Source organism: Terrapene carolina, unplaced genomic scaffold, assembly GCF_002925995.2.
Source record: "Terrapene carolina triunguis isolate 2854851 unplaced genomic scaffold, T_m_triunguis-2.0 Scaffold179, whole genome shotgun sequence".
Lineage (NCBI taxonomy): Eukaryota > Metazoa > Chordata > Testudines > Emydidae > Terrapene > Terrapene triunguis.
Genome location: NW_020664530.1, coordinates 279657 through 304482, shown reverse-complemented (window position 1 = coordinate 304482; position 24826 = coordinate 279657). Strand labels below are relative to the sequence as shown.

General features: G+C 39.1%; 1 protein-coding gene across 1 annotated transcript in view; it reads left to right on the top strand.

Annotated features, from left to right (window-relative positions):
* Window positions 1-24826, top strand: part of LOC112112030 (vacuolar protein sorting-associated protein 41 homolog) — a 141657-nt gene that overhangs the window by 95851 nt on the left and 20980 nt on the right. Inside the window, exons 13-23 of the mRNA XM_024207732.1 lie at window positions 1409-1524; window positions 3134-3190; window positions 5698-5759; window positions 6764-6845; window positions 11699-11791; window positions 13127-13254; window positions 13602-13746; window positions 16405-16446; window positions 16581-16631; window positions 17979-18116; window positions 24113-24167. Coding sequence (XP_024063500.1) covers window positions 1409-1524; window positions 3134-3190; window positions 5698-5759; window positions 6764-6845; window positions 11699-11791; window positions 13127-13254; window positions 13602-13746; window positions 16405-16446; window positions 16581-16631; window positions 17979-18116; window positions 24113-24167 — 969 coding nt within the window. The remainder of the gene's footprint in view (window positions 1-1408; window positions 1525-3133; window positions 3191-5697; window positions 5760-6763; window positions 6846-11698; window positions 11792-13126; window positions 13255-13601; window positions 13747-16404; window positions 16447-16580; window positions 16632-17978; window positions 18117-24112; window positions 24168-24826) is intronic.

The window sequence follows — 24826 nt, the reverse complement described above, 5'->3', positions numbered from 1 at the left end:
TTAACGGTCCCCTATACAGAGAGGAGATTTGATAGTAGATTCTCTAATCCAGCAGACAGAGGAATAACAAGATCCAATGGCCGGAAGCTGGAGCTAGACAAATTCAGACTAGAAGTAAGGCACAAATTTTTACAATGAAGGCAGTTTAATCATTGGAACAACTGACCTAAGGATGTGGTGGATTCTCCATTGCCTGAAGTCTTCAAATCAAGATTGGTTGTCTTTCTAAACAGGCATGCTCTAGTTCAAACAAAAGTTATGGGTTTGATGCAGAAACAATTGGGTAAAATTATATAGCCTATGTTATGCAGGAGGATCATAATCCGTGCTTGCTTTGTGCCAGGGCTGAGCCCCGGCATCTCTAGGCTTGCTGCATCAGTTATAAATGTAAAAAAATTGTTTGAGTCCCAGCCTCTCTTTCATTACAAATTAAGCACTGATCATAATGGTCCCTTCTGGAGTCTCAAAGCAGAGTCTGATTTAAACATCTTACCCAGCAGCAAGTATCTCATACAGTCAACTTCAAATCAAAGTAGGCCTGCCAAACCTGAATGCACATCCATACCCTTAAATAATTGCAAATGCAGTATACCCTCTGCCAGTCTCCAAACCATTGTGCTCTCATCACAGAATTGGGGCTGCTTTATACCTGTGCCCAAACACAAAGCTGGTCCCCACTATGGTGCTCCACTGTTCAATGAATATTCTGATTCATCTACCATGTATGAACTTTTTGATGGTTTAGAATATATTGTGTACAAAAAATTGTTTTGTGTTTGTATAAGTGCACGTGTGTGTGTGTGTGTGTGTGTAGATAGCGTTAGGGCAAATTTCATCCCTGTGTCTACAAAATATTGAGAAGATTTTTTTTCCAGGCTTTGGGGAAAGAAATGCACTTTTGAGCAGTCATCTTCTCTGCAAGATTTTACCTTTTTTGAGTGAATTTTTACATCAAGCTTAATCAAACTAAGAGTTTAAAGTATTGGTGAATATAAAATATAACCTTAAATTACAGCATTGCAAATGCATTGCTGTAATGATGTACCAAGTCCCCTGGGGTTATGGCGTCTATCACTTATGCTTTTGATGTCCTTGACTTTGATGGGGAAGGTGGGTTTATTGCAGACTAAATCGTATAATAACCCTCTGACAGTATAACTCTGTGTTCTAAACCATCATAACATTTATACATGAAGGATGAATCCGAATTTTAAATAAGCTGTGGTGAGTTTTGAAAGCTATTTTGCGGTTTAAATCAGTTTTAATTTATTGGAGCATAGCGCACCCAAAGTCGTCATATTCTTGCTGTCTTGGTTGCATCTCTATTTATTTTTTTCTCCGAAAGATGAACTAAAATGCAAGGCTTTTCTTTAGGAAAATAAAATAATAAAATGTCATGTGTTTGCAGAGCATTCAGAGGGTGAATCGCTGTTTTACATTATTAGTCCAAGAGATATTGTTGTGGCTAAAGAGCGGGACCAAGATGACCACATTGACTGGCTTCTTGAAAAGAAGAAATATGAAGTAATTTTTATCACATTATCTTCAATTTCTTATGTTTGAAAGTCTTGTTCTCCATAGTAATGTTGCCATCCCATGTGACTGGGAAGGCCTTATTTTAACTTTAGTTCCTGATCCTGCAGTCACATAAGCATGTGTGTAGCTTTACTCACACATGCTGTCCCATTGTGTAAATCTTTGCAAGATTGGAGCCTAAATGTGTAGTTGATGGAAAGGGTGTGTCTCTGTCGAAATGTTTTAGATGTCACTAAAATTAGTGATGCTATTTGGCTTTGAAGAAATGAACTGGAAATCAGATATTCTTTGTTGTTTTGGGTCCATCCAAACTGATTAAAGAAAAGAGGTTCACTTTAGTTGCATCAGAAGTCACCATTCTGAGGCATTAGATATTGAAAGAGGGTTGATGGATTAGGGTAACACATACAGCTCCAGCTAAGATGTAGTTTCTTTTATATGTGGCACGGTTTTTAAAGTATTAAATAATTTAGGACCAAATATACAATTTTTGGTGCCTAAAGTAGCCAGATTCTGAAAATTGCTGAACACCAGCAGTGGTAAGTGACTACACTAGGAACTAAGGTGCTCCACTTCTTTGAAAAAATCTGGTCATTTATTTAGGTGCCAGATATTGATTTTAGGCACCTAGTATTGGTTCCAGAATTTGCAATGTGTCTTTAAGTGGAACCTTATAGGCAATATTAATGCAATACCCAACTTTTCTGGTTTCTGATTTCCCATAGTGAATCAGAGGACTTTGTAGGCTGTTTAAAGAAATTTGCAAAGGTTAATTTAAATGTACTAATGAGCTGAATGCATGTGTTTTATAGTCAATTTCAAAACAAATGTCTGGGAAAAAAGAACATAGGTCTCATCCCCATTTGGCAGGTATTTCTGTGGTTAACTAAATTTTGATATCCCTGATGCAGATTATCTTGAAAACCTCCATGAGGATTTGTTTCTTCTGAGGAATACATTCAAAATGGTGAATGCAGTTCTGTAGTTATGCAAAACACTGCAGTGGGTCCCACAAGACTCAAGCACCTTTCAAGTGGTAGCTGTGTGTGTCTTGGTGAAAGCCCTCCTAGGCTAATAATCAGTGACTGGCTTGTGTTGTAATCTAAATTAAGCTTTCACTTTTTTCATTTTGCTTTTAAAAAGCCATGTCTGTTTCTGCACATTTGAAGTAGTTAAAGGAAGAACTACAAATTAAACTTAATGAAAAAACCATTCTGACTGGAGAAGTATTTTGGTTGAGTATAAGAAAAAAAATTATATCTTTTCTCAAACAGCTTTTTCATATAGGTTTTCTAGCAGAGGATTTTTGTTTGAACATTAACCAATGGTATTGCATTATATAGTGTGTCATAGTCTTGAAATTTGATCCTAATATACTAATGTGGAGTGAACCCATATGGAAACAAAAGTAGTTTTCTTTTTGGTTGACTGCTTTTGTCTGAGTATGAATTCTAAGCTGTTCATTCAACCATGGCATTAAAAATTCTAGTGCTTCAAACACAAGGCACAATAAAAAGGGTTTGATTTATGCAGTTCTAGAGCTTTCTTTGTAGAAGTTTTGTATATCTGGCTTGTATGTCACTTTTCTATCATATAGGAGGCTTTGATGGCAGCTGAAATCAGTCAGAAGACCATAAAAAAACACAGGATTTTGGTAAGTTAAAAACTTCAAAATAAAAAAAATATATATTTTTTGCTCTTTAGAATACTGCCTGGTGCTTTATATTCATCATAGGAATGTTGGTTATTATATTTGTCTGTCCACGTTATTCCAGACAATAGTTATACACTTTCCAACCAATGTTCAGATTCCTGAGGTCAGTCCCAAACCACAGAATGGAAGCACAAAATGGTGAACTTACAAATTGTACTACTCTTTTTTTGTTTGTTTTTTTACCTGCTGTTATTTTGGGTAACACCTAATATTATAGTACCTGAAAGTCACTAGAGAAAAACTAATTTCTTTTTCAGTTTTACTTTCTGTGTAAGACAACACCTTCTTGGCTAGAATGATCAAAGGAGCCTATGGAAGGTGGTAGACACTAAATCCTGTTTAAATTCAGTGGGAAATGGGTACTAACTCCCATAAGCTATTTTAAAAATCCCTGCCTTTTACATAGTAGTCACTGTTTACCCCTGTATAGTTATTTTCCCTGTTGCTTGTGTGGTCTTACACACAGCAATAAGAGGAAATAGCGATATTTTGTAAAATAGGAAAATATTGTGAATCATCAAAAACCAGTCCAATCAAAAAGTCCTTTTTTTTAATTGACTTAGATATTGAGTTGATGGCTTACCTTTCAAAGGTGAAATGTGGTATTTAAAGAATAAGCACAAAGCATTGATTGAGATTTTTAATTCATAGTTAAATTGCAAGTGTACCCTGAAATTTACAAATAAATTCATTTTAGAAATAGCCTGAAAGTGTTTTACTTGTCCCAGCTGAGTGCAAAAGTCTGTTTTCCCCTTTAAGAGCTGATGGCATCACCAGAATGTAACATGCAGGGAGTTCAGTTCCTTGCATACTTTAGTTGCCTGTGAAATATAGAAACCGGAAAGCAAGTCCTGGACGGAAAGTAAAAAGAGAAATGCTCTATTAATATATGGCTTGTAAAATGTGTTAGGTTAGGATGAAATCCAATCAGGGCCGGCTCCAGGGTTTTTGCCGCCCCAAGTGGCGCAAAAAATAAATAAATAAAAGCCGCGATCGCGATCTGCGGCGGCAATTCGGCGGGAGGTCCTTCGCTCCGAGCGGGAGTGAGGGACAGTCCACCGAATTGCCGCCGAATAGTTGGACGTGCTGCCCCTCTCCAGAGTGGCCGCCCCAAGCACCTGCTTGGCAAGCTGGTGCCTGGAGCCGGCTCTGAATCCAATTAATGCACATGAAGCCACAGTTATTAGCTTGCTGGGCCTGATCCAGATCCCACTGAAATCAATGGAAGAATTCCAGTTGACTTTACTGGGCTTTGGATCAGGCCCACGGCAGGTAAAGTCCACAGGGATTAAGTGGCAAAATATATTCAACATACACAGTTAAGCAGGGGACAGGGTCATGTAACAGTAAGCGCCTCCCAAAGATTCTATAGGTTGTCATAGTGGCCACACCCCTTCAGCACCACTTACACAGGATGCAAGGGTCACCTGATCTGCATAAGTACAAATCCAGTCCCCATACTCTTTCCCCATACTGGCCTCTGCTTGCCACCCCAATCTAAGCACGACTATAGTAGAATCCCTTACGTAGTTCCTTCACTAGTTAGGACCCTCAGCCCCTTTCCATGCTATTGCTTGACGTAAGTTGTTCTGTGAGCCTTGTGTGTAGTCCCATCAGCTTCACCTGTGTAAAGCTGTGATATCATCATCTCTGAGCATTGATGTGATCACATCAGATAATAAATGGATGCTTTTTTTTTTAATGGTCAAAATACCAAGTAGTGTCTCAATTGAGGCACAGCAGATAATTTACAGCTGAGTAATGGGGTAAACTCTTGAGACAGGATTTATTATGTAAATGCAGACAGATCTCTAAAGTAGCTTGAATAGCACTGGTGTGATTTAGTGCTTTTTAGATAATAAAGCCTGTAACTTAGTTTCCTTTCCCTACTTCTGTGTAATAAAATGAGCAGCTTGTTAAATTATCAGTAATTCCTCTACTTTATGGAGCATTTCTTGGAGTTATGTTCTCAGCAGATGCGCTGCTTTTCTCTTCCCCCATACACCAAACCTTTCTTTTTGTTGATGCAGAAAGTGTCCCATGTCAGGGTCAACATTTTATCATCCTGATCTAAGTGACTCAAATGTTGAATGTCTAAATACACATTTTGAGCCCCACTCAAGACTTGGGAAGTAGTATATTCATCTCAATATTAGAGAAGTCATGAGAAATTATTTAAAAGAGTGTCATATGGTCAAGAGATGAGATTTTAAAGTGAGTTTTTCAGTGTGATTTATGTACAGGTGCTTATTTCTAAGTGGGAACAGGGGCTTAGGAGGAGATATCCCTGAGAAATAAGCACTGATGATTGACCTAACAAGCCACTGAATGTAAACAGAACTGAAAGGTTTATTACAGCAGTTAAAGACTTGATTCTTCAAGAATGTTTGACTTTGGAACTTTTATAGCTAGTTTGTCACATTTTTACATTTTCTCCTTTATTTTAGGACATAGGCTTAGCCTATATAAATCATCTAGTGGAGAAAGGAGAGTATGACTTGGCTGCCAGGTAATATATTTAGGAATGTCTTTGCTGTGCATATGATTATGTATAATGCATGTGTGAAATAGATAAAGCAATCCTTGATTCATTGGAATCCAGTGATATTTGTTTTACCCTTGTCCTTTAATTTATATAGATAGAAACAACTGCAAGTTTGCTACTTTGATTTCTAGTCACATAAATCATTTTAGCTGTTAGAAACATACTACACATATTTTAAGAGTGGGATTTAATTCTTCTAGACCACATTATATCCTTGCTATTTAAACTATCATTTGAATCCACTTGATTTGTGTCATAGACTTATCAGTGTTCAGTATTGTTACATGCTCAGAAAATAATTCACAATAATAATTATACTTCACACTTTATTTAGACTAAAAGTTTCAAATCTGGCTACATGAAATGAAGTGCCTAAATCCATATTTAAGCACTTAAACAATTCTGGTTTTTAGAACTGCTGAACACCAGAAAACTCCATAAGTGAATGGAAGCTGCAGTTGCTCAGAATCTCTACTAATTGAGAACTTACCTGTATATAGGCTGATAAAGGTAGCAATCTGTGTAGCTGATGAAGTTTCCTTCATGCTAATAGGAGACTGCAAACTGCAGATTTGTTACCTGTGTTGATGACACCCAAATAATGGAATACAGTAGTAGAATATTCTTGAGGTTTTTTTTATTATGTGGGGATTAAAGTTCAGGTCCTGGATCGGCAGTGGGTGGCAACAGAGGTGGGATGGCACATTTTGCTGCTGGAAAAGAGGGTGTGAATATCACTCCTGTTACTCTACTGACCCTTTCTAGATGCCGAAGGAATGGTGTTGATATGCTCTGAAGAAAGTGGTGTCCAGAACACCTTGTTTGAATAATGACTGCTAAAACACAGGGCCTTGAAAGGTGCCTGGTTTGGAGGGTGGAGGGAGTAGAGGGAACATAGCCAACACAATCATGTTTTTGTTCGTCCATACATGTAACTTTATTTGTAATTGCTGTCATTTTTCCCTCAGAAAATGTCAGAAAATACTTGGAAAAAACACAGAACTCTGGGAATTTGAAGTTTATAAGTTTAAAGAAATAGGACAACTTAAGGTAGGTTAACTCATCTTTCTTAACTGATGTGTTCGTGTGGTCTGACCAATGTTTATTCTATGGGGACTGAAGTTGACCAAACACAGTGATATCCATTGAGCCAAAATTTTATATATGTATCTAATACGCAAGTATGCGCACCCAAGATGCGGTAGCCTGCTGCAAATTGGTTCTAAAGTCAAAATGTAATCTATGAACAGCAGCACAGCAGTTGTATGGTTCTCATACAGGTTAATACATATATGTGAAGCAGTGTTTGAAGTGTAGCACAACTGTGTACCTACCAACATATTTTTAACTTTCTATCCCTTTTACCTACCCACCCCCACACAAAGGGGTATTTATTTATGGAGGGTGGGATTTTCATATGTGCCTAAGGTTGGTTATTCCCATTGATTTTCAAACACCCTTAAGGACCTTTTGAAAATCCGGAGTGGAATTCCTTTGCCAGTTTACCATTGCTGGGTTTAATGTCCCCTTCACAAAATTCTGAGTCCCCTCTGTAGAGCAGCATTTTTCCTTACAGCACTAAAGAATAATTAAGTTGTAAAGTGACAGATTTCCCCTCTATTGGACACTGAAAACAGTAGGGGGAGGAGGAGCATTCTGTCCCTTCTTGTGTCTTGCCAGTACTAGCATAACGAACTACTGTAAGAGTACACATTCTCTGTAAGATTCTCAGTTAATAAATTGCCCACAACATAAGGCTGAATGCAGTCACTCCCAAACGAGTAGAAAACATTATGTGCTCTCCCTTTGATATCACATACACACTTATTTCTGAATTTTATGTCTTCCTATTTAAGCTCAATGAGCCAAAAAGGACATATTATTAAGATCTCACAGCATGCAGTTCTTTGCTGGTTTTGAGCTATTTAGTTCTGTTCAAAGAGTGAAGGTGTTTCAACATTACAGTTTTTAGAAATGTTTGCGGTTTTTTTTGTTTTTTTTTTGGTAGAGTCATACTAGTAAGAGAACAGCACCGTTTTTATGAGTTCTTAGTGGTTCGGTGCACACTTTGCCACATTGGAAGATGAAATCTCATGTTTGTCCCTCTGTATTTCAATCTGGTAAGGGACCTGAGTGCATGTACAGGTGAAATTGTGATATGCTGTCATCCCCCCTACCCCTGCCCCCTTTGGTTTGATTTTTTTTTTTTTAGGGGAGAGGACATGAGTGTCTAGAGTGGATGTTTTCTTGTCTCCACTTATGTCATCCAGCAGACTGTAAAATATAAAAATATTTGCAGGTTTGCTGCAAAAACCTCTTTGTTAAATTACTGCCTTTCTAAACAGTTGGCTGTTTTCACCCTTCTGAAAGCCGACTGTAGAAAAACATAAGCTGTAATGTTACATTATTTGACTTCAAGCTGCAGTTCCAGCATATTCTTTTTTTCATTTCCCATTACAATTGTATATGGTCTTCCTCAGTTTTTTATGGTACCTGACTGCTATGAAAGGTTAATGAAATCAGGCCAATCCTAACTGGACTGTTTCCTGAAGTGGGTTTTGAATTTTCTTGTGTCTCATTGAAATATTTGTGTATTAATTTCAGTCAGGATTTATGTATTGTAATCCATAATCCAATCAATACACGTTGAATGAAATAGCTGATCCAAAATGTAACTATTTCTAATGTATTTTAGGGAGTTATGCTTATGGGTTGAGACAAAGATGCTTTGCAACACTAAATAGGGAATGAAATCATCTTAGATGTTAGGTTCTGAGCTCTGAAATATATACATGATCTACTGTCATGATAGAATTACTAATTTTAAAAGGGGTATCTTTTTTAAAAATAAAATCCTTCCATGTGTAAGGTGCTATCTGAAGTATAAGAAATGTTCCAAATTAATGTAATGTGCAAATGAGCAAAGTGGTAGTGAAACTAAGGTTCCGGGATTCCTCAACAGTGAAAGGGCTATAGATACAAATTCTGTAGTATTAGCCAGGCATTTTGCTATGGATAAGGCCCCTAGTTCACAAGCCAATCAACTTCTAATGGAGTCCTGGCAAAGCATCCTTAATGTTTTAGCTGGCAATCTGTTTAGCTAACAGATGATGCTGTTATCCAGACAATTGATCTGATCCCAAGGGGCTTTAAGAATTTGCAGGACTGGCCTCCATATGCTGATTGGCTCATAGTGCCTTTTTGGTGATGTCACAGCCGTATACTGACTCATGGTTGGGATCCCCTCATGCACATGCAAAAAGTCTCTACCTATTACTTTTAAAAGAGGGAATAAGGGGAGGAAGAATGTTTCTGTGTATTTCCCCCTTTTGCAAACTACATTTCTGTAATGGGTCAAATGGTGCAGGACTTAGCTACTAAGGCATCCAAGTCCCTTGGTCTCGTTTTTTTTTTTAATCCTGCCATCCCCAAGTCCTTCCCCCCCAAATTCCCCACCTCAACTAGGGATCTTAAACAAATCAAAACAAAATAATGACATTAGGAACTTTAACTCAGCCTTTAGTTCAGCTTCTTACGTGCATTTTAAAACAACTCAGCTGCTTCTTTATCCCTGTTGGGTGCTGAGGCAAAACAGCAGGAGGAAGCAGCATTTTCCATTTGAAGTCCCTCTGCTAACAATGGGACTTCAAAGGGAAAAGTACTGCTCTAGTGCTGTGGCCAGGCTGCTGGGAGAAAGAAGTGGCTGGGCTACTATGCACTGAGGCTGTATTTAGGAATCTAAGGATTGCATTGAGATCAGTTATTTTTGTTTTTAAGAGCCCTTGTTTAGGAGGCAGCTGAGGGATAGAAAAGAACAGAATAGAAGTATGAGAAGAGCAGTTAAAATCGCCTCTCCCCTCCCAGTCCCCACGGCGAGTACACCTGCTTTGTCATGCTACTTCCAGATCCCTTTTCTATTACAAAGGGTCTCTGTGGGAGTATTGGGGCTTGCCTGTGTGGGCTCCCATCCTGCAAGATGCCCTAATTTGTTATAGTTAATATTTCCAATTTAGATTTTCCAAAAGAAAGTGGGATTTCCCAGTGGCCACTGGGAAACAGGTCATCTAGAACAGTGGTTCTCAACCAGGAATCCGGGGCCCACTGGGGACCGCGAGCTGGTTTCAGGGGGTCCGCCAAGCAGGGCTGGCATTAGACTTGCTGGGGCCCCGGCCAGAAAGATGAAGCCCTGCTGTATGGGGCTGAAGCCCAGGTCCCCGAGCCCTGCCACCTGGGGCTGACGCCGAAGCCTGAGCAACTAAGCTTTGCAGGGCCCCCTGATTGCTACCGCCTTGTCTGGAGGCACCAGTTCCCAGCCAATGGGAGTGCGGAGCCGGTACAGCGCGCAGAGCCCCGTGGTCCCCCTGCCTAGGAGCTGGACCTGCTGCTGGCCGATTCCGGGGCGCAGCGCAGTGTCAGAACAGGTAGGACTAGCCTGCCTTAGCCGATGGGACTTTTAACAGCCCGGTCGCGGTGCTGACCAGAGCCGCCGCGACCCAGTGCTTTACATTCTGCGACCCAATACTGGGTCACGACCCGCAGTTTGAAAACCACTGCTGTAATAGACCCTTTATCTCTGGCTGAGTTACTGACGTCCTCAAATAATGATTTAAAGACGTTAAGTTACAGAGTATCCACCATTTACACTAGTTTAAACTTGCAAGTGACTCGTGCCTCATACTGGAGAGGAAGGTGAAAAATCCTCATGGTTTCTGCCCATCTGACCAGATAGAAAATTCCTTTTTGACCCCAAATATGATGATCAGACCCTGAGCATGTGGGAAAGACCCAAACCGAGGAAAGAATTCTCTGTGGTAACTCAGAGCCATCCCCATCTAGTGTCCCATCAACTCAAAATAAGCATTAGTGCTGTTTGGAGAATTGCAACAAAAATTAAGTTTTGATGAAAAATGGTAATCAAAAAATGTCCCTGATTGTGTATGTGTGTCCCATTTTCTGACCTGTACCTAAACAGATGTTTTAGCAGGTTGTAGGTGAACTTTTCTGGTACTTCAGCCATGTGCCTCACAGTCACAACACATCCAAAGTGTGCACTGATAATCTGCTAATGTAAACCCTATTGCTATAATAATATCACTTTACGTTTAGATAGAACTGTAGTGCATAATAATATGCTCTGCTATAATTACATGATGTGAATTGATCTCACCCCTGGAACATGCTCCTGTCTCTTGATTGTTGGGATGTAATTTCTTAATACCTTTATAGGACATCAGATCAAACCCTTCTATTCAGTGTTTGATGGAAAAACCATTTTTGAAGTTATAGCTTAGTTTTGCAAGTTGTTTGGTGGTTGTTTTTACTTATTCCCAGCTTAAGCTTTGTTTGGACAGATGAGATGATACCTTGAAAAGTACGTTTACTTTATTGTGCCAGATGAGTGCTTTAATACCCTTTCAGTAAATATGGTAGCACATTTAGTCAAGTAGATTTTGTTGAGGTGCTAACTCGTAACTTGAACGTATAGGATTTTCCTTTCAAATGGCTGAAGCCAATGAGGTTGGACTAGATGGCTCGTGTACCCAAAAGTTGTAAAACAATACAGAGATAATCCTCAGTACTAACTCAACAGTTAAATGCATCTGTGACACACTGCCCCGTTGTAACATGAAGAAAAGCTTAGTGACACCGGGGCAGATTTCCAATCTCACCTACATCTTTTCTCATGAAAATTCTTTCAAGTGAGTAATGGAACCCAGATCAGGACTATTTTAAGGTAAACTACTTAACATCTGAATTTACAGTACTCTTAATGTTTACCAAGGGCTATTCTTGCTTTTATACTTCAAATTGTTGGGAAAGAATTCGTTTTTGTGTATTCTGTCTGAGGATATTTAAGCACAATAATTTATTTTAACGCCATGCTGTTCTGTTTCCCCCTGTAGGCAATTAGCCGTTATTTGCCAAGACGGGATCCAATTCTGAAGCCTCTCATCTATGAAATGGTCCTGCATGAGTTTTTGGAGAGTGACTATGAGGTACTGTGTTCCGACACATCCACGTGTAATAGTCCTTACTAGAATATCATTAAAGAGCAATTTAGAAAATTGGTAGCCAACTCTACAGTAGTCAAATAGAGCACTGATGCTAGGTTTAACAACAAAGCAAGAATGAAAGCCAATAATGTTTGCAATAAACATTGAAATACTTATCAGTGCACCTCGTTTAGAGACCAAAGTATTGTGTCTGGTTAATAATAATCATTATTATTCATTTGTTTAACAACACAAAAGTATATAGAGTCCAAAAGAGGTTACTCTCTAACTAATGGCATGATATGATTTATGAAGACATGAAAAACAAAGGTGGTGGAAAAGGGTGAATGAGAGGGTAAGGTAAGGATGGTAAATGGCCCACACATTGTGATTTGTGTATTCTGGAAGTAATCAAAATATCTCTTCAGTCTCAGTCCAGGTAGTTTGATGATTCTGAAAGGTAGCAATTTAACTACAGCCAATTATTTAAAATGGTATTAGTAATGACAGTATTCTGTCATAGGGCTGGACCTTGAGAGGTGCTGACTGTCTTCAACTGAGGGCACTCAGTCCCTCATAAGATCAGACCCTTGCATCCCAATCCTGCAACTTAATTATACAGTGTGGAGTGCTATGACCATGCAGAGCCCCATTGACTTCAACGGAGAGGGCTCTATACAATCCACTTGTGTGTAACAAGTTGTGGGATAGAGACCTTGCATGGGAAGCTGCCTGGGTCAGGGAATGTTTTACGACGTTGTGTTGGACTACATTTTTCAGAAATCTGCATGTGCACAAATCCCAGTAGAAGTGCACATAAATATGCACATCATTTTTTTTCAGAGCACGCTTTCAGTGAATGTGTGTGTACACTGTGGGCCTTAAAAATGAAGGTCTTATCTTTTTTGCATAAAAATGTGGACTCGGTGTCACTGTCAGTAAGAGTATATCTGTGGAAGTCTCACCGTTTATCCTTATCTTTTTGGTTATTCCACATTTAAAAGCAATGTTAATTACTTAAATTTATCTGTTTTGTCCAAAGTAGACTGCCTCCTAGTACATCATGAAGAATTCTGTCTTGGCATACTGGTGGTGAAACTGTCGCTCATCCTACAAAGTCTTGTGTGCATAAAGTTAAATATGTTCACAAGTCTATCCAGGATCAGGGCCTAAAAAAACAAAACTTGTACCCTCAATTTCATATTTTTGTGGATGCCCATAAGTGGGTGAAAAATGGCTGATGACATTTTAGAAGTCTAGCTGAGGCTTTGATGCTCTGAAATATTATTTAGGCAGTTCTTTCTATTTCTGTTAATCAATAATCACTTCCACTTTTAGGGTTTCGCAATGCTGATAAAAGAGTGGCCCGGAGATCTCTATAACAATGCGATCATAGTTCAAGTAGTAGTGGATCACCTGAAGAAAGACCCACAGAATAGGACCTTGCTCAGAACTCTTGCGGAATTGTGAGTGCATTTTAAACTGCCTACCTTGATTGAAATTACCATCATCCATTTTTTGGAATATCAACCACTTTCTGTTCCAGCTTCTCTGTGTAAATGTATTGATTGCAATCCTTAGCAACTCTTTTCTGGATGGAGGGGAGCAATGGGATGGAACAAAAATCACATCAGGCTACTAGTTTAATAAACTGTTGAAAATCATATTGTCCATGTTTTTTCTTAGTGAATTATTTAAACTATTAACATTTTTGTTCCTCGAAACAAGTAACGTGTCCATTTTCATCCTAGTGCACGATTTTCTTAATTTCAAATGTGGATGGCTTTGTGTGTCATGACGTCATCTCTTTCAGATACACCTATGACCAACGCTATGGCAAAGCCCTTGAAATTTACCTAACACTGAGACACAAAGATGTTTTCCAGTTGATCCATAAACATAATCTTTTCAGTTCTATCAGAGACAAAATTGTTCTACTCATGGATTTTGATTCAGAGGTATGATGATTTTTAATGATACTTTATCTCTTTTTGAGCCATAAATATTTCAGCAAGTTAGAACTGAATGCCTGTTAAACAGAATGCTATAGAAGTGGGATTGTGTACTATGGCTAAACACATTGGGAGGTGACATGAAGGCACTTACTATATTTGCATCATCTGGAGTCAGGAAACAAAAATAACATCATACATCCCTGAGAACAAAATCCTTCTCTCAAAATGCCATAGTGGATATTGGCTTCTGTATTCTGCTTTTCCTTCAGCCACAGATCTCCTGTAAAGCATCACCCAGGGCTTTGACTGCTGTAAGATTATTGCTGTGTTTCCAATCAAATTAGGAAGGTTAACGAGCCAAAAAGCAACAAACATTTGGGGAAGTGGATTTAACCTCACACACATTTTGGATAGTCTTGCCACTTTTCTTTGTATGCAGCTGACTAATTTGCTTGCAAAAGTACAAGGTGATCAACCTAATTCCCAACCTAAGTCAGTATTCTTTCCTTGAAATTGGCTAGAATGCAGGCAGATGAACTTTTCTTGATGAATGAATGACACGAGCTTTGGGGGATGGAATTTACCCCACCCATGGGCCGAATCTGCAGCCCCTTTGTTGTTGCTGCTGTAGCCTTGAGGCTGAAACAGAGACTTTGGTATGCTCGGTATCATTCTTGGTGTGCTGTCTTTACAAGTATTTAAGTACAGTGGGTCTATGATTTCACTTGAGAGATACAGTAGGTTATGTCTGAAGATCAGGGTATTGACATGAGATTATTCCTTTTGTGGTGGTGGTGGGGAGCAAAACTGGATCCATTTGGCCACACCCCTGATGTGTTCATGCCTGCCCATACACTGGTCTACGTAAGGTTATCCTGTTAATTTGTGCCAGGGTTTGCCAGGACTGAGCCCTGGCACCTCTTGACTTGGCAGTTCATAGCCCCAGCACCCCTGGGTTTGCTGGATCAGCCCTGGCTTGAGCCCCAGTACCTCTTTCATTACTAATTAAGCACTGCCTGGAGCACACCTTACTCTTGGGGGGATTCTGCACCAAAAAATTAAAAATTCTGTGCCAAAAAATTAAAAATTCTGCAAAATTCCTCACATTTTATTTGTCAAAATAATGCAATATAATCATACCAGTTTCAATTGTTTTGGTAAGTTACTTAAACTACAAGACAGAAAAAAGTCACAATAACTATTCAGCATTTCCTAAATACATGAAAGTTAAGTTACAAATACTTGGTAACTAATACCCTGCATTCCAGTTATAATCCTGGATTTTCATTTAAATTACATTACAGAACACCAAATGGGGGGGAAAAACTAGAATGTCATTTTAAATTGCTCAGACTTTCACACATGAAAGTCATACAGTTTTGCTAATCATTGTGCTGGACCTAGCTGGGTACTTTGGGAAGTGCCTGTCCTGACATTTTATTGACTGCTTGGTAAATGTTTTATTTGCCCTCAAAAGTCTTTTATTTTTAAAAAATGGGTACGTAAAAATCTAACCCCATTGTGCCACTTTGGCACAGGAAAAAAAGTGAGAAAGTGCATAGATCTTCCTAGCTGATTCCCTTACTGTCATTTATAGGGCTTTACATCGCTCTGGCAAGGTAGGGGCCTTAAAACTTTTACAGGTTTTTATGCTGCTGGGGAAATTGACTGTGACTGAGAACAGTTAACTAACGGTAGAATAATTAATAATGTTACTATGTAGACAGGTTGCTACATTTCTGCCTCAGAGAATGAGATCAATTAACCATCAACCACAACATTAACAAAATGTGGGGGGGGGGGTTGTTTTTTTGTTTTTTACAAAAGCTTTTTTCTTTAACTTAAAAACAAACAATTTTCAGTAACATGATACTAATATTTAATTGTGTTTTTTTCAATTCTCAAGAAGTTACATTTTACTAGGCAGTCAGGCTGCTACATTTCTGCCTCGGGGACAGAGCCTTGTTCCTGCATAACAAAAAAGATCTATCCTCCTCCACGCCCCTTGAGCCGCAGTATCAAGAGAGAGGGACAGAGTCTCTATTGCTTGTTGGCCAGCCCCGCCCCCTGATGGTGATCAACGTCTCTCCCGCAGGCACGCACACCCAGCCCCCGCAGTGATTTGCATCTCTGAAGCTGCTCCAAGCACGCTGGAACAGACCCGCTGCCTGGGCTGGCGGTGAAGAGACGCGTGTCCCCCCACAGATTTCTTTTGGGGTTTTGTGAGCGGGGGGCACAGAAATATGCGGGCCATATGCATTCTGTGCCCCTGCATGCCATACTGGGGTGTGGATTTCCTATACATATCTTATCTGTAGCCAACTTGTCCCTTTGCAGTGTTACTACAATGGTTCTGCTACATAGGGCTGCAGTCTTCTGGGGCCCATGATGGGATGGGCATACTTGACATGCATGTAATATTGACTTCCATTGAATGCAGGAGCTTATGAAAAGTATTCTGCGGAATATTTGATAAATTCCAGTTTGAAGTAAATTAATTTCTCCCTTTAAATACTGGCATTTTGCAGACTGCCATCCAAATGAATGCAAATGAAAAGTGTGTGTCTACAATATCCAGATGGTCAGTAAGAGTCTTTCTGGATATCATATGCTGCTTTTGCATACCCATTCTTAGCTGAGCTCCTTTTACTTGGTTTACAGAAAGCAGTGGACATGCTATTGGATAATGAAGATAAAATTTCAGTGAGTATAAACACTTCATTGAGTTGTCATCAGCTGACTGTCTGCACTACACATGTCTTCCTTTCTGTTCTGTAGGTGAGATAACTGTCTCAGGGTTCCTAACCCTTGTTTTTTTTTCCTTTTTTTTTTTTTAGATCGACAGAGTTGTAGAAGAATTAGAAAACAGACCTGAGTTACAGCATGTGGTAAATATTAGTGTTTGCTGTTTATTTTTGAGCTGAATAAACTTTCTGCTGGAGCTCTCTCTTGGCATACCTTTATAAATACAGTTAGCTGTTGATATGCAGATCCATCTCCTACTGCAGTAGCAGGGAATAAAGGTACACAACATTGAAGTCTTTTAGCCAGTGATCAGCTACATGAGTGGATGAGACACAGATTGGCTCCTCCGACCATTCTACTTTAACTTTGACCTAAAGACATTTGTAGAACAGTAAAATGATTTTTTTTAATTTTTTTTTAATGAATTCTTCTACCCTCCTGATGCCATATTGAGGGCCATCACCTATGGTTCTGGATTGTAAAGCAGCCCAGTTTTGCTGTCAGTTACTTTTTCCCTTTCATCCCTCCTCCCATCTTTACAGTAGAAGTGTTGCCCAGCGTGATGCTTTCCTTCCAGCTAATACAGTGGAATATGGGTGTAATTTACAGATGCATTTCCCTGCTTGATAGAAAAAGTGAACCATTTGGATTTCCAGAGCAATAACTTCCATAAAGCATATGACTTATTTCATGCAGAACTACATCATCAACCTTAAACTGTATTAGGGAGAGAAGCTTGTCCTGTTTAGCAACCGTTGCTGCTTTAGATAGGAGGGGGTCAAAGCTTTAACCTGATGGGGTCAACTGAGTTGTATAATGGAGATCTAATTATAGCAGACACATGTATTAAGTGTAGTTTGCTGTCAGAGAGCCTTATAAAGCAAAGAGGATTAACTGCATGCCCAACAGCTAAGAGGCTGCATCAGTTTCAAAGTATTGTGTCTGCTTCCCTTTGACTAAAAATAACTTTTAAAGTAATCCTCTCATAATTCCTGTTTTCCAGAGGGGAGGAGCGTCACACATTCTACTACTTGCAGTTAATTTATAGTTTGAAGTACCTTATTTAATGCTTTACACATTACATGCATGCTGTATTTTTCATTTGATCTCTCTCGCAAAACTTGACCCATGGTCATCCAATCAATTGAGCTTATCTAGAAAAATAGAAAGCTTCCCATAATGTTTTTCTCCTAGGTTTTTGGTGAAATAGAAAATGCAATAATTTTATGAATTAAAGAATGTCATACTGAGTAACAAAGAAAGCACCTATCTCAAAGTACTGACAGAAATAGTTGCTTAGCAGAGCTGGCCTGGGATACAGCTATAATGGAGGTACTGTACGAAAAACCTAAAGATTTGTATTCTATCCTGAAATGCACTTTTTGGTTCAGTCTCAAGGAAGTTACTAAGAAGGTTGGTTTGTGGTGAAAGTTTCACAGGGTAGCCATTATTTTATGACTATTTGGTTCTGATACTTTTTGTTCATGCAGTATTTGCATAAGCTTTTCAAAAGAGACCATCATAAAGGACAGAGGTACCACGAGAAACAGATCAGTCTCTACGCTGAATACGATCGTCCAAACCTGCTGCCGTTTCTCAGAGACAGCACACATTGTCCGCTAGAGAAGGTAAGCCAGAGATCTAAGAGATGTCTTTCTTGGCTTGGTATGTCAGCCGCTTGCTGTATTGCAAATTTGTTAATGTGTGTGCCACTGCCCTCTACTGGATCAAAAGAGAACTGCTCAAGATACTAACAGCTAATAGAGCTGTTACCAATTTTTTGTCAGCCATTTTTGGCTTTTTTACAAATGACAGAGTTCTCCAGTACTCAAGAAACAGAAGCTTATATTTTTTTGAAGTAGAAGGTCCTGAGTTCTGTTTTCCATGCTGAATATATATATAGTTTAGCTGTTGGCCTGTGTACAGTCATTATGTAGCTCTGGCTTGTAGTAAGAAATCAAGAATCATATTGCAAAGTTTAGGGCTTAGTTTTATTGCTGTGACAGCATGGGCTTTCAGATGCTAGTATACGTATGAAGTAGACAAGTACTGCACTCATTTTACAAATCAGCCAAGTGAGCCACAGAGAAAAGATAAGATATGATATAACTAATGCCACAAAGGCCCTGATCCTGCAAGCAGTTATGCATGTGAGCAACTTTACTCATTTGAGGAATCCCATTAAAATAAATGAGACTTCTGATGTGTGTAAAGTTATATGTGTGCACACGAGTTTACAGGACCAGGGCCAAAGTAACACCTCACATTGATTCCCGTTCTTGCCCAGCCATTCCAGTGTCTTCTGAGGTCAGACTAGATTATCTAATGGTCCCTTCTGACATTAAAATCAGTGAATTCTCTGGACCCCTGCAGCTCTTGGTCCCAGTCTTTTCCCATCCTGACTTTGCCCAGTCAGTCCCAGTCACCTCCCCTTCCCAACTCCCAGTTCCCCATTTTCTCCTCACCCCCTGACAGTGTCCAGTCCCAGTCATACATTCCCCCCTGATGGTCCTTATCCAACTTCTCTGCCCCCGCTCCATTTGGTTCTTCTCCCCCTCTGCCTTTGCACTGCTTGGGCATAGCAAGGGGGTCATTGACAGCACAGAGAGGTAGGTTCCCTGCTCTCAGTTCCTGTGCTCAGCCCTAGCATGGCCTGCAGCAGTCTAGAGCTGCAGTTGCAGGTGACGTCCTTCTCTACCCTGGGCTGGGGCATGCCCAGTGTTTAGCTGTTTAGCTGTGAAGCTCTAGCAAGTCTCTATTGAGCATGTGCGAACAGCAGTTTTTCAAGGGCTTATAATTAATTTAGCCAAATATGGTCATATTTTCATTGGGATGGCAAAAGGCACGTCCGTAACACAAAGGTCACTCTCGTGCCAAATTTCAAGTCCTTGCTTCAAAGTATGGGGCCTCTAGAGTATTTTAAAGAAAAGATTGCTAGAATTTTTAACATGGGCAAAACAACATTTTTCCAAAACCTTGATCTTGGCTGAATCATTTTGGCTGAAATTAAAAAAAAAAAATAATTATGGGAAATTTCAGCCCAAGCTGTTAAATTTGGCAAAGCAAATTTATAAAATTATAAGCAAAACAGGGTCTTGGGAAGTGTTGAGCAACCTCAATAAATAGGCTGAGCTACCAGCCCTGCTTATAATGAGTGCAAGTAATTGTTGTTCCATTATGACTCAGTGTATCATTATTTATTTTAGAGAAAGAAGTTTGAAGAAAAAAATCTCTTGCTAAATTAATTTTGAACAGATTCCCTGAAGTAGAGTTAAAAATTGTGAGCGCCCCTAATAATTTTTTTTTCTCCAGTTTGATTTATATCAGCAGCATCTTCATAGGGCCAGATTTTTATCATGATGTCATGCACATATTGCCTTATTTTTGAGATAAGCATCTGAGATTCAGATTTCACCTATAGTTTTATAGTTGACTTTGTATAATGTACAACATATGATTCACAAGTATTTCATGGTTGTAGGTGCAGTGATCATGAATACACAAAAACTTTGCAGACACATGTAGGTGTACAATGGCTGCAACTAGTTTTACAAAATTCAAACAAATAATTTTATTGCATACAATTAAATACAGTACAACAATAAACCCTTGTTATGCTAATCTGCCTACAGAAGGATATAGCCTTGGGCATAAGACTCAGTGTTACTCTGTTGTTGATTCTGGTTCCCATGTATTGCATCCAGGCTCAAGAGTTTACTGAAGTCTATTACGCTAATTTCATAATTATCCTTTACGTCTAGCTGTTAAGGGGGAAAAAATTTCATAGGAAAATAACTGGCACAAGAGTTCTAAGAATGCCAGATGAACCATTTCACCATGTAAAATGGTCTGAATTTTTATAACATACTCTGAATGTGGATTTAAATTATAAATGCTCCTTCAGAAGGGATTGTTAAGGTCTATTTTGGGTAATAAACCATGTTTGAGAAAATTCATGTTTATATAATCTTTGCTTTAGAAGATGTATAAAAATACATATGTCCATAACAATCATAACAGTTTGAGTCTCTGATCTCCTCTGTCATATTTTTCTTATTATTTCACAAAAGGTAAAGTAGCATACACAATACTATATTCCATTTAAAAGGGATCAGCAAGCTTTTCTTTAACAAGAAGGTCAAACAAGTGATAATTCAATTCAAGGCCAGATAGTATGGTTATATATGTAATATTACTTTGCATTTCTGTAGCGTTTTCTGTCTGAGAATTCTAAAATACTTTACAAAAATATGCATGAACAAAACCACAGAACACTCTCTGAGGTGGGTAAGTACTTTTTATCCTCATACTACAGAGACCCAGGTAGCTTTTAAGTACCTTAATCAGTGTTGCTTTGTCTAACTGGGAGAGCCTGAAACAAAACCAAGATCTTCTAACTCCTCATCCTGTGCTTTAACTACTTGACCATATTTCCATCATGGTACCGAGTTCTTAATCATTTCCACTCCCTCAAGGGAAATTGTGGACCAATTCACCTATAACACCTCCCATTGACTTCAATGGGGCAAGGATTTCGTCCTTTGTGTTTGAGGTCCTGAATGGTTGCCCAGGTCACCTATCCCTAAAGTGGCCCTCAACTAGGGTGACCAGATAGCAAGTATGAAAAATTGGGATGGGTTGGGAGGTAATAGGCGCTTGTATAAGACGCAGCCTTGATTTTTCGATACTGTCCCTATGAAATCAGGACATCTGGTACCCCTACCCTCAGCGTGTGTAGACGTAATGATTACATTATCTGTACATTTTTAAGCAAAATATTTTACGAGTTCTCCTTTCATTTAATTGACATTATAAACTCATAAGCCAGTGCTGTACTTGCTTTACTTTTTGTGTAACAAACAACACTCTTTCCTTCCTTCGCATCAGAGACTTTGGGAAATGTTCTCTCAGGGCTTTTCTTCGCTACCGGGGAGATGGACACTGCTGCAATCGATGCAACAGGTGTCAATTTAGTGGGTCTAATGAAGACCCGCTAAATTGACAACAGAGCACACTCTGGTCGACTCCAGTACTCCAGCTCCCCGAGAAGAGTAAGATAAGTCAACCGGAGAGCATCTCCTGTTGACGCAGCGCAGTGAAGACACTGGGGTAAGTCGACCTAAGCTACGTTGACTCCAGTTACACTAATAAGCTATGTGAATAATGTAACTTAGGTTGACTTACCCCGGTAGTGAAGACAAGCCCTTAGAGTAGCAGCACTGTAGAGTTGGTTGAAGTTGTTGTTACACAAAAAATGCCACATTAGGTTGTCTCAGACTTGTTTGTCAATCTAGAAGACTAATTACACTCATAATATGGTCTTCTGTCTGAAGGTCATGAAGTGCCTTAGGATACAAAATAAATGAAATTTAAATAATTTTTAAAAAACCTAACTGTTCTTTTAGGTCTGTCACGGCCTGGTGCATTATTGCCGGAGTCCTGGATCTGTCTGTGAAGTTCTATTTGTTAGGTGCTGTAGTTCTTCAATACTTTAGCATGAATTTTTGAGTGGGCTACAACTGAGCTTCCATTTGTATGCAAACAAATCATTTTCACATATGATTTTGTGCACCACCACTTACAGATACAAATGATAGAATTTACATTCATAGAATGTGCAAGACCCATTTGTGCTTCAGTTTTTTGGGGCAAATGACTTTTTGTTCATGTATATTCTATCCCCTGTATGCACAAGTGATGCTGCAAAAAAACGGTGTGCACAAATTTTGCAGATGCACAACTGCAGCCATTTTGCTCTGCTTCTTGGCTGCAGGTGGAGCACGGTGTGGCTTGGGAAGATCGTGGAATGGGCAGTGCAAGAGTGGATTTTAAGCGTGAGAAAAGAACACTACGTTCGAATGAAAGTCCCTTAAACTCCACAGATCTTGTTTACATTTACTAAATACATTTTCAATAAGAAAGTGGAGAGGGAAAAGAGAAAAATTGCCAAAGCAGTTTACAAATAACATTATTGAATTTACCATCACTCTAGCCCTTCACACTGCTGAGAAATAATGAGGAACAAAAATTTACAATTTACCAATGTTTTCCGCTCCAATTAACCAGATGTCCTGTATAAATTCCATAGACCCATATTATAGATGCATAAATCCAGTCTCTCACTATCAATCAATGGTAAACTGGCCAGGAAGAAATTATTTTCTTACTTAAAAACCTATCTGAGAGGAGAAAATAGCACTATTATTCAAGTGCAATTTCACAGATGTAGTATCGGAGAAACTGCAAGAGAAGAATTTACGTTCTCTGCTTCCCTCTACAGGGAGCATTATAGATGCAGTAATATTGAAGACCTGGCTATTTTTACCTTATGTTTCCTTTCACAGTGTAAAAAGACTGGTTAGCTGTGTTTATACCCTTATTCACTTGTTTATTTGGGTTTTTATCTGTAGATAGTGTGGAGAACTTCTTGGTCTGACTTTGAGTGTGACAGGAGGTCGGTTTCTCTCTGTTCTGTTTCAATCCATACAGAGCTATGTGAGAGGGGGAGGGAGACTAAGTCCACCCCTGTATCTGTCTTTAATCATGTATCATTCTCCTTTTGATCTCCATGAATCAAATTCCCTACTGGTATAAATTGGCGTAGCTCCATTGAGATCAGCATTGCTGCACCATGGTACCACCACAGAGATGTTGATTTTCATCCTCTGATCTTACTGATGTCTGAATAAACGCCTACTAATATATCTTCTAACCTTTGCCCTACTTTCCCTGTGTGAGTGAAAGAAAACCTCATTTTCAAAAACTTGACTCTTATTATGGCTTAGTCTGTTAATACAGATCACTTGATATGTTTCCTCTTTTGCCTTCTTCCCCATCCTTTCTCTTTGTACTATATGTAACTTATTTAGAGTACCTACAAATGTTGGTCTCTTCATTCTGCCTGCTGACTAGTTTCAGGGTGACTTTCTCCAGTTCAGGATGTGGAAGAGGAGGAGCTACTTTCTCTGTTAGTTGGCCAGGAGTGAGTGTCCTCTGGCCAGAACCTTTCTTCCCAATGGCCTGTAGTTCCCAAACTTGGAACATTGGTGGAGAGTTTGCTGGTCATATGGTACAGAATCTCTTACTTGTGTCCAGCTGCTAAATCACATAAAAGCAGCTACAATATTTTTAGTATTACTTTTCCATGTAAGCCATTACTGTAGTTGCCTTTAGGATGTTATGTGATTGGAATGGAAGATGTGATTCTAAGATATGATTGAAATGGAAGATGTGATACTAAGATGTGATCCATGCTATGGAGAAAAAAAAGGTGAAAATCCCTCCTGTAATCTGTTGCATATGGTCCTTGCTTGCCCCAGGAATGTGAGCCCTGAGGATGTTCGTCAGTCTGAGTCCTGGGTATAACCCAAACTATAGCATTAAGAACCCTACCCTTTCCACCTCCAGATAAATGAAAAAAAATCAAAGGGAAAGATGTGCCAAAAAGTCTCTTCTTTTAATTAATTCTGAAGGCTTTGCCAATGTATATTAATGGAGCTGTTCTCTTGTCCAGATGAGTAATGCATCTTTATAGAAAAGTATCTTTTGGCCTTTGTAACATTTGTTGATAATAAATATTATGGCATGGTACCCCATATTCTCTTTTTCCCCTCTGAAATTTAAGGCTCTTGAGATCTGCCAACAGAGGAACTTTGTAGAAGAGACCGTCTATCTTCTGAGTAAGTAACTTTCGTTGTAATAAATTGCAACATAATTTTAATCTTGTCATAAAGTTTGTGCTGTGAAAGAATGCACAAAGCATTAAGTCCTGTGATTTAACAAACTTTTTCTCCCAGAAACAAAGTTGGTGTGTAGTCAATAAAACTACTTTACATATCTATCTCCTACCAGGAGACAGGCAATTTTTTATTTAGTCCTAAGTGGAGCAGAGGATTGGGTCCAAGAGGTAAAGATAGCTGAACCATTAGGTAGTAGCAACCAAAATATATTTAAATTTAACATCCTTGTAAGGGGGAAAATACCAAAGAAGCCCACCACAGAAGCATGTAACTTCAAGTACATCAGAAGCAGGAAGCCTATGAAACGATCAGTGGAGCCACTTGATGATCAACGTGCTGAGGGAGCACTCAAGGAAGATAGCCTCATTGCAGAGAAGCTAAATGAATTCTTCGCACCAGTTTTCATTGCAGAGGATGTGAGGGAGATTCCCACACCTGAGCCATCCTTTTTAGCTTTTTAGGATAAATCTGAGGAATCGTGCTAGATTCAAGTGTCAATAGAGGAAGTTGTGGAACAAATTGATTAAATTTAAACAGTAAGAAGTCATCAGGACCAGATGGTATTCACCCAAAAGTTCGGAAAAAATTCACATATGAAA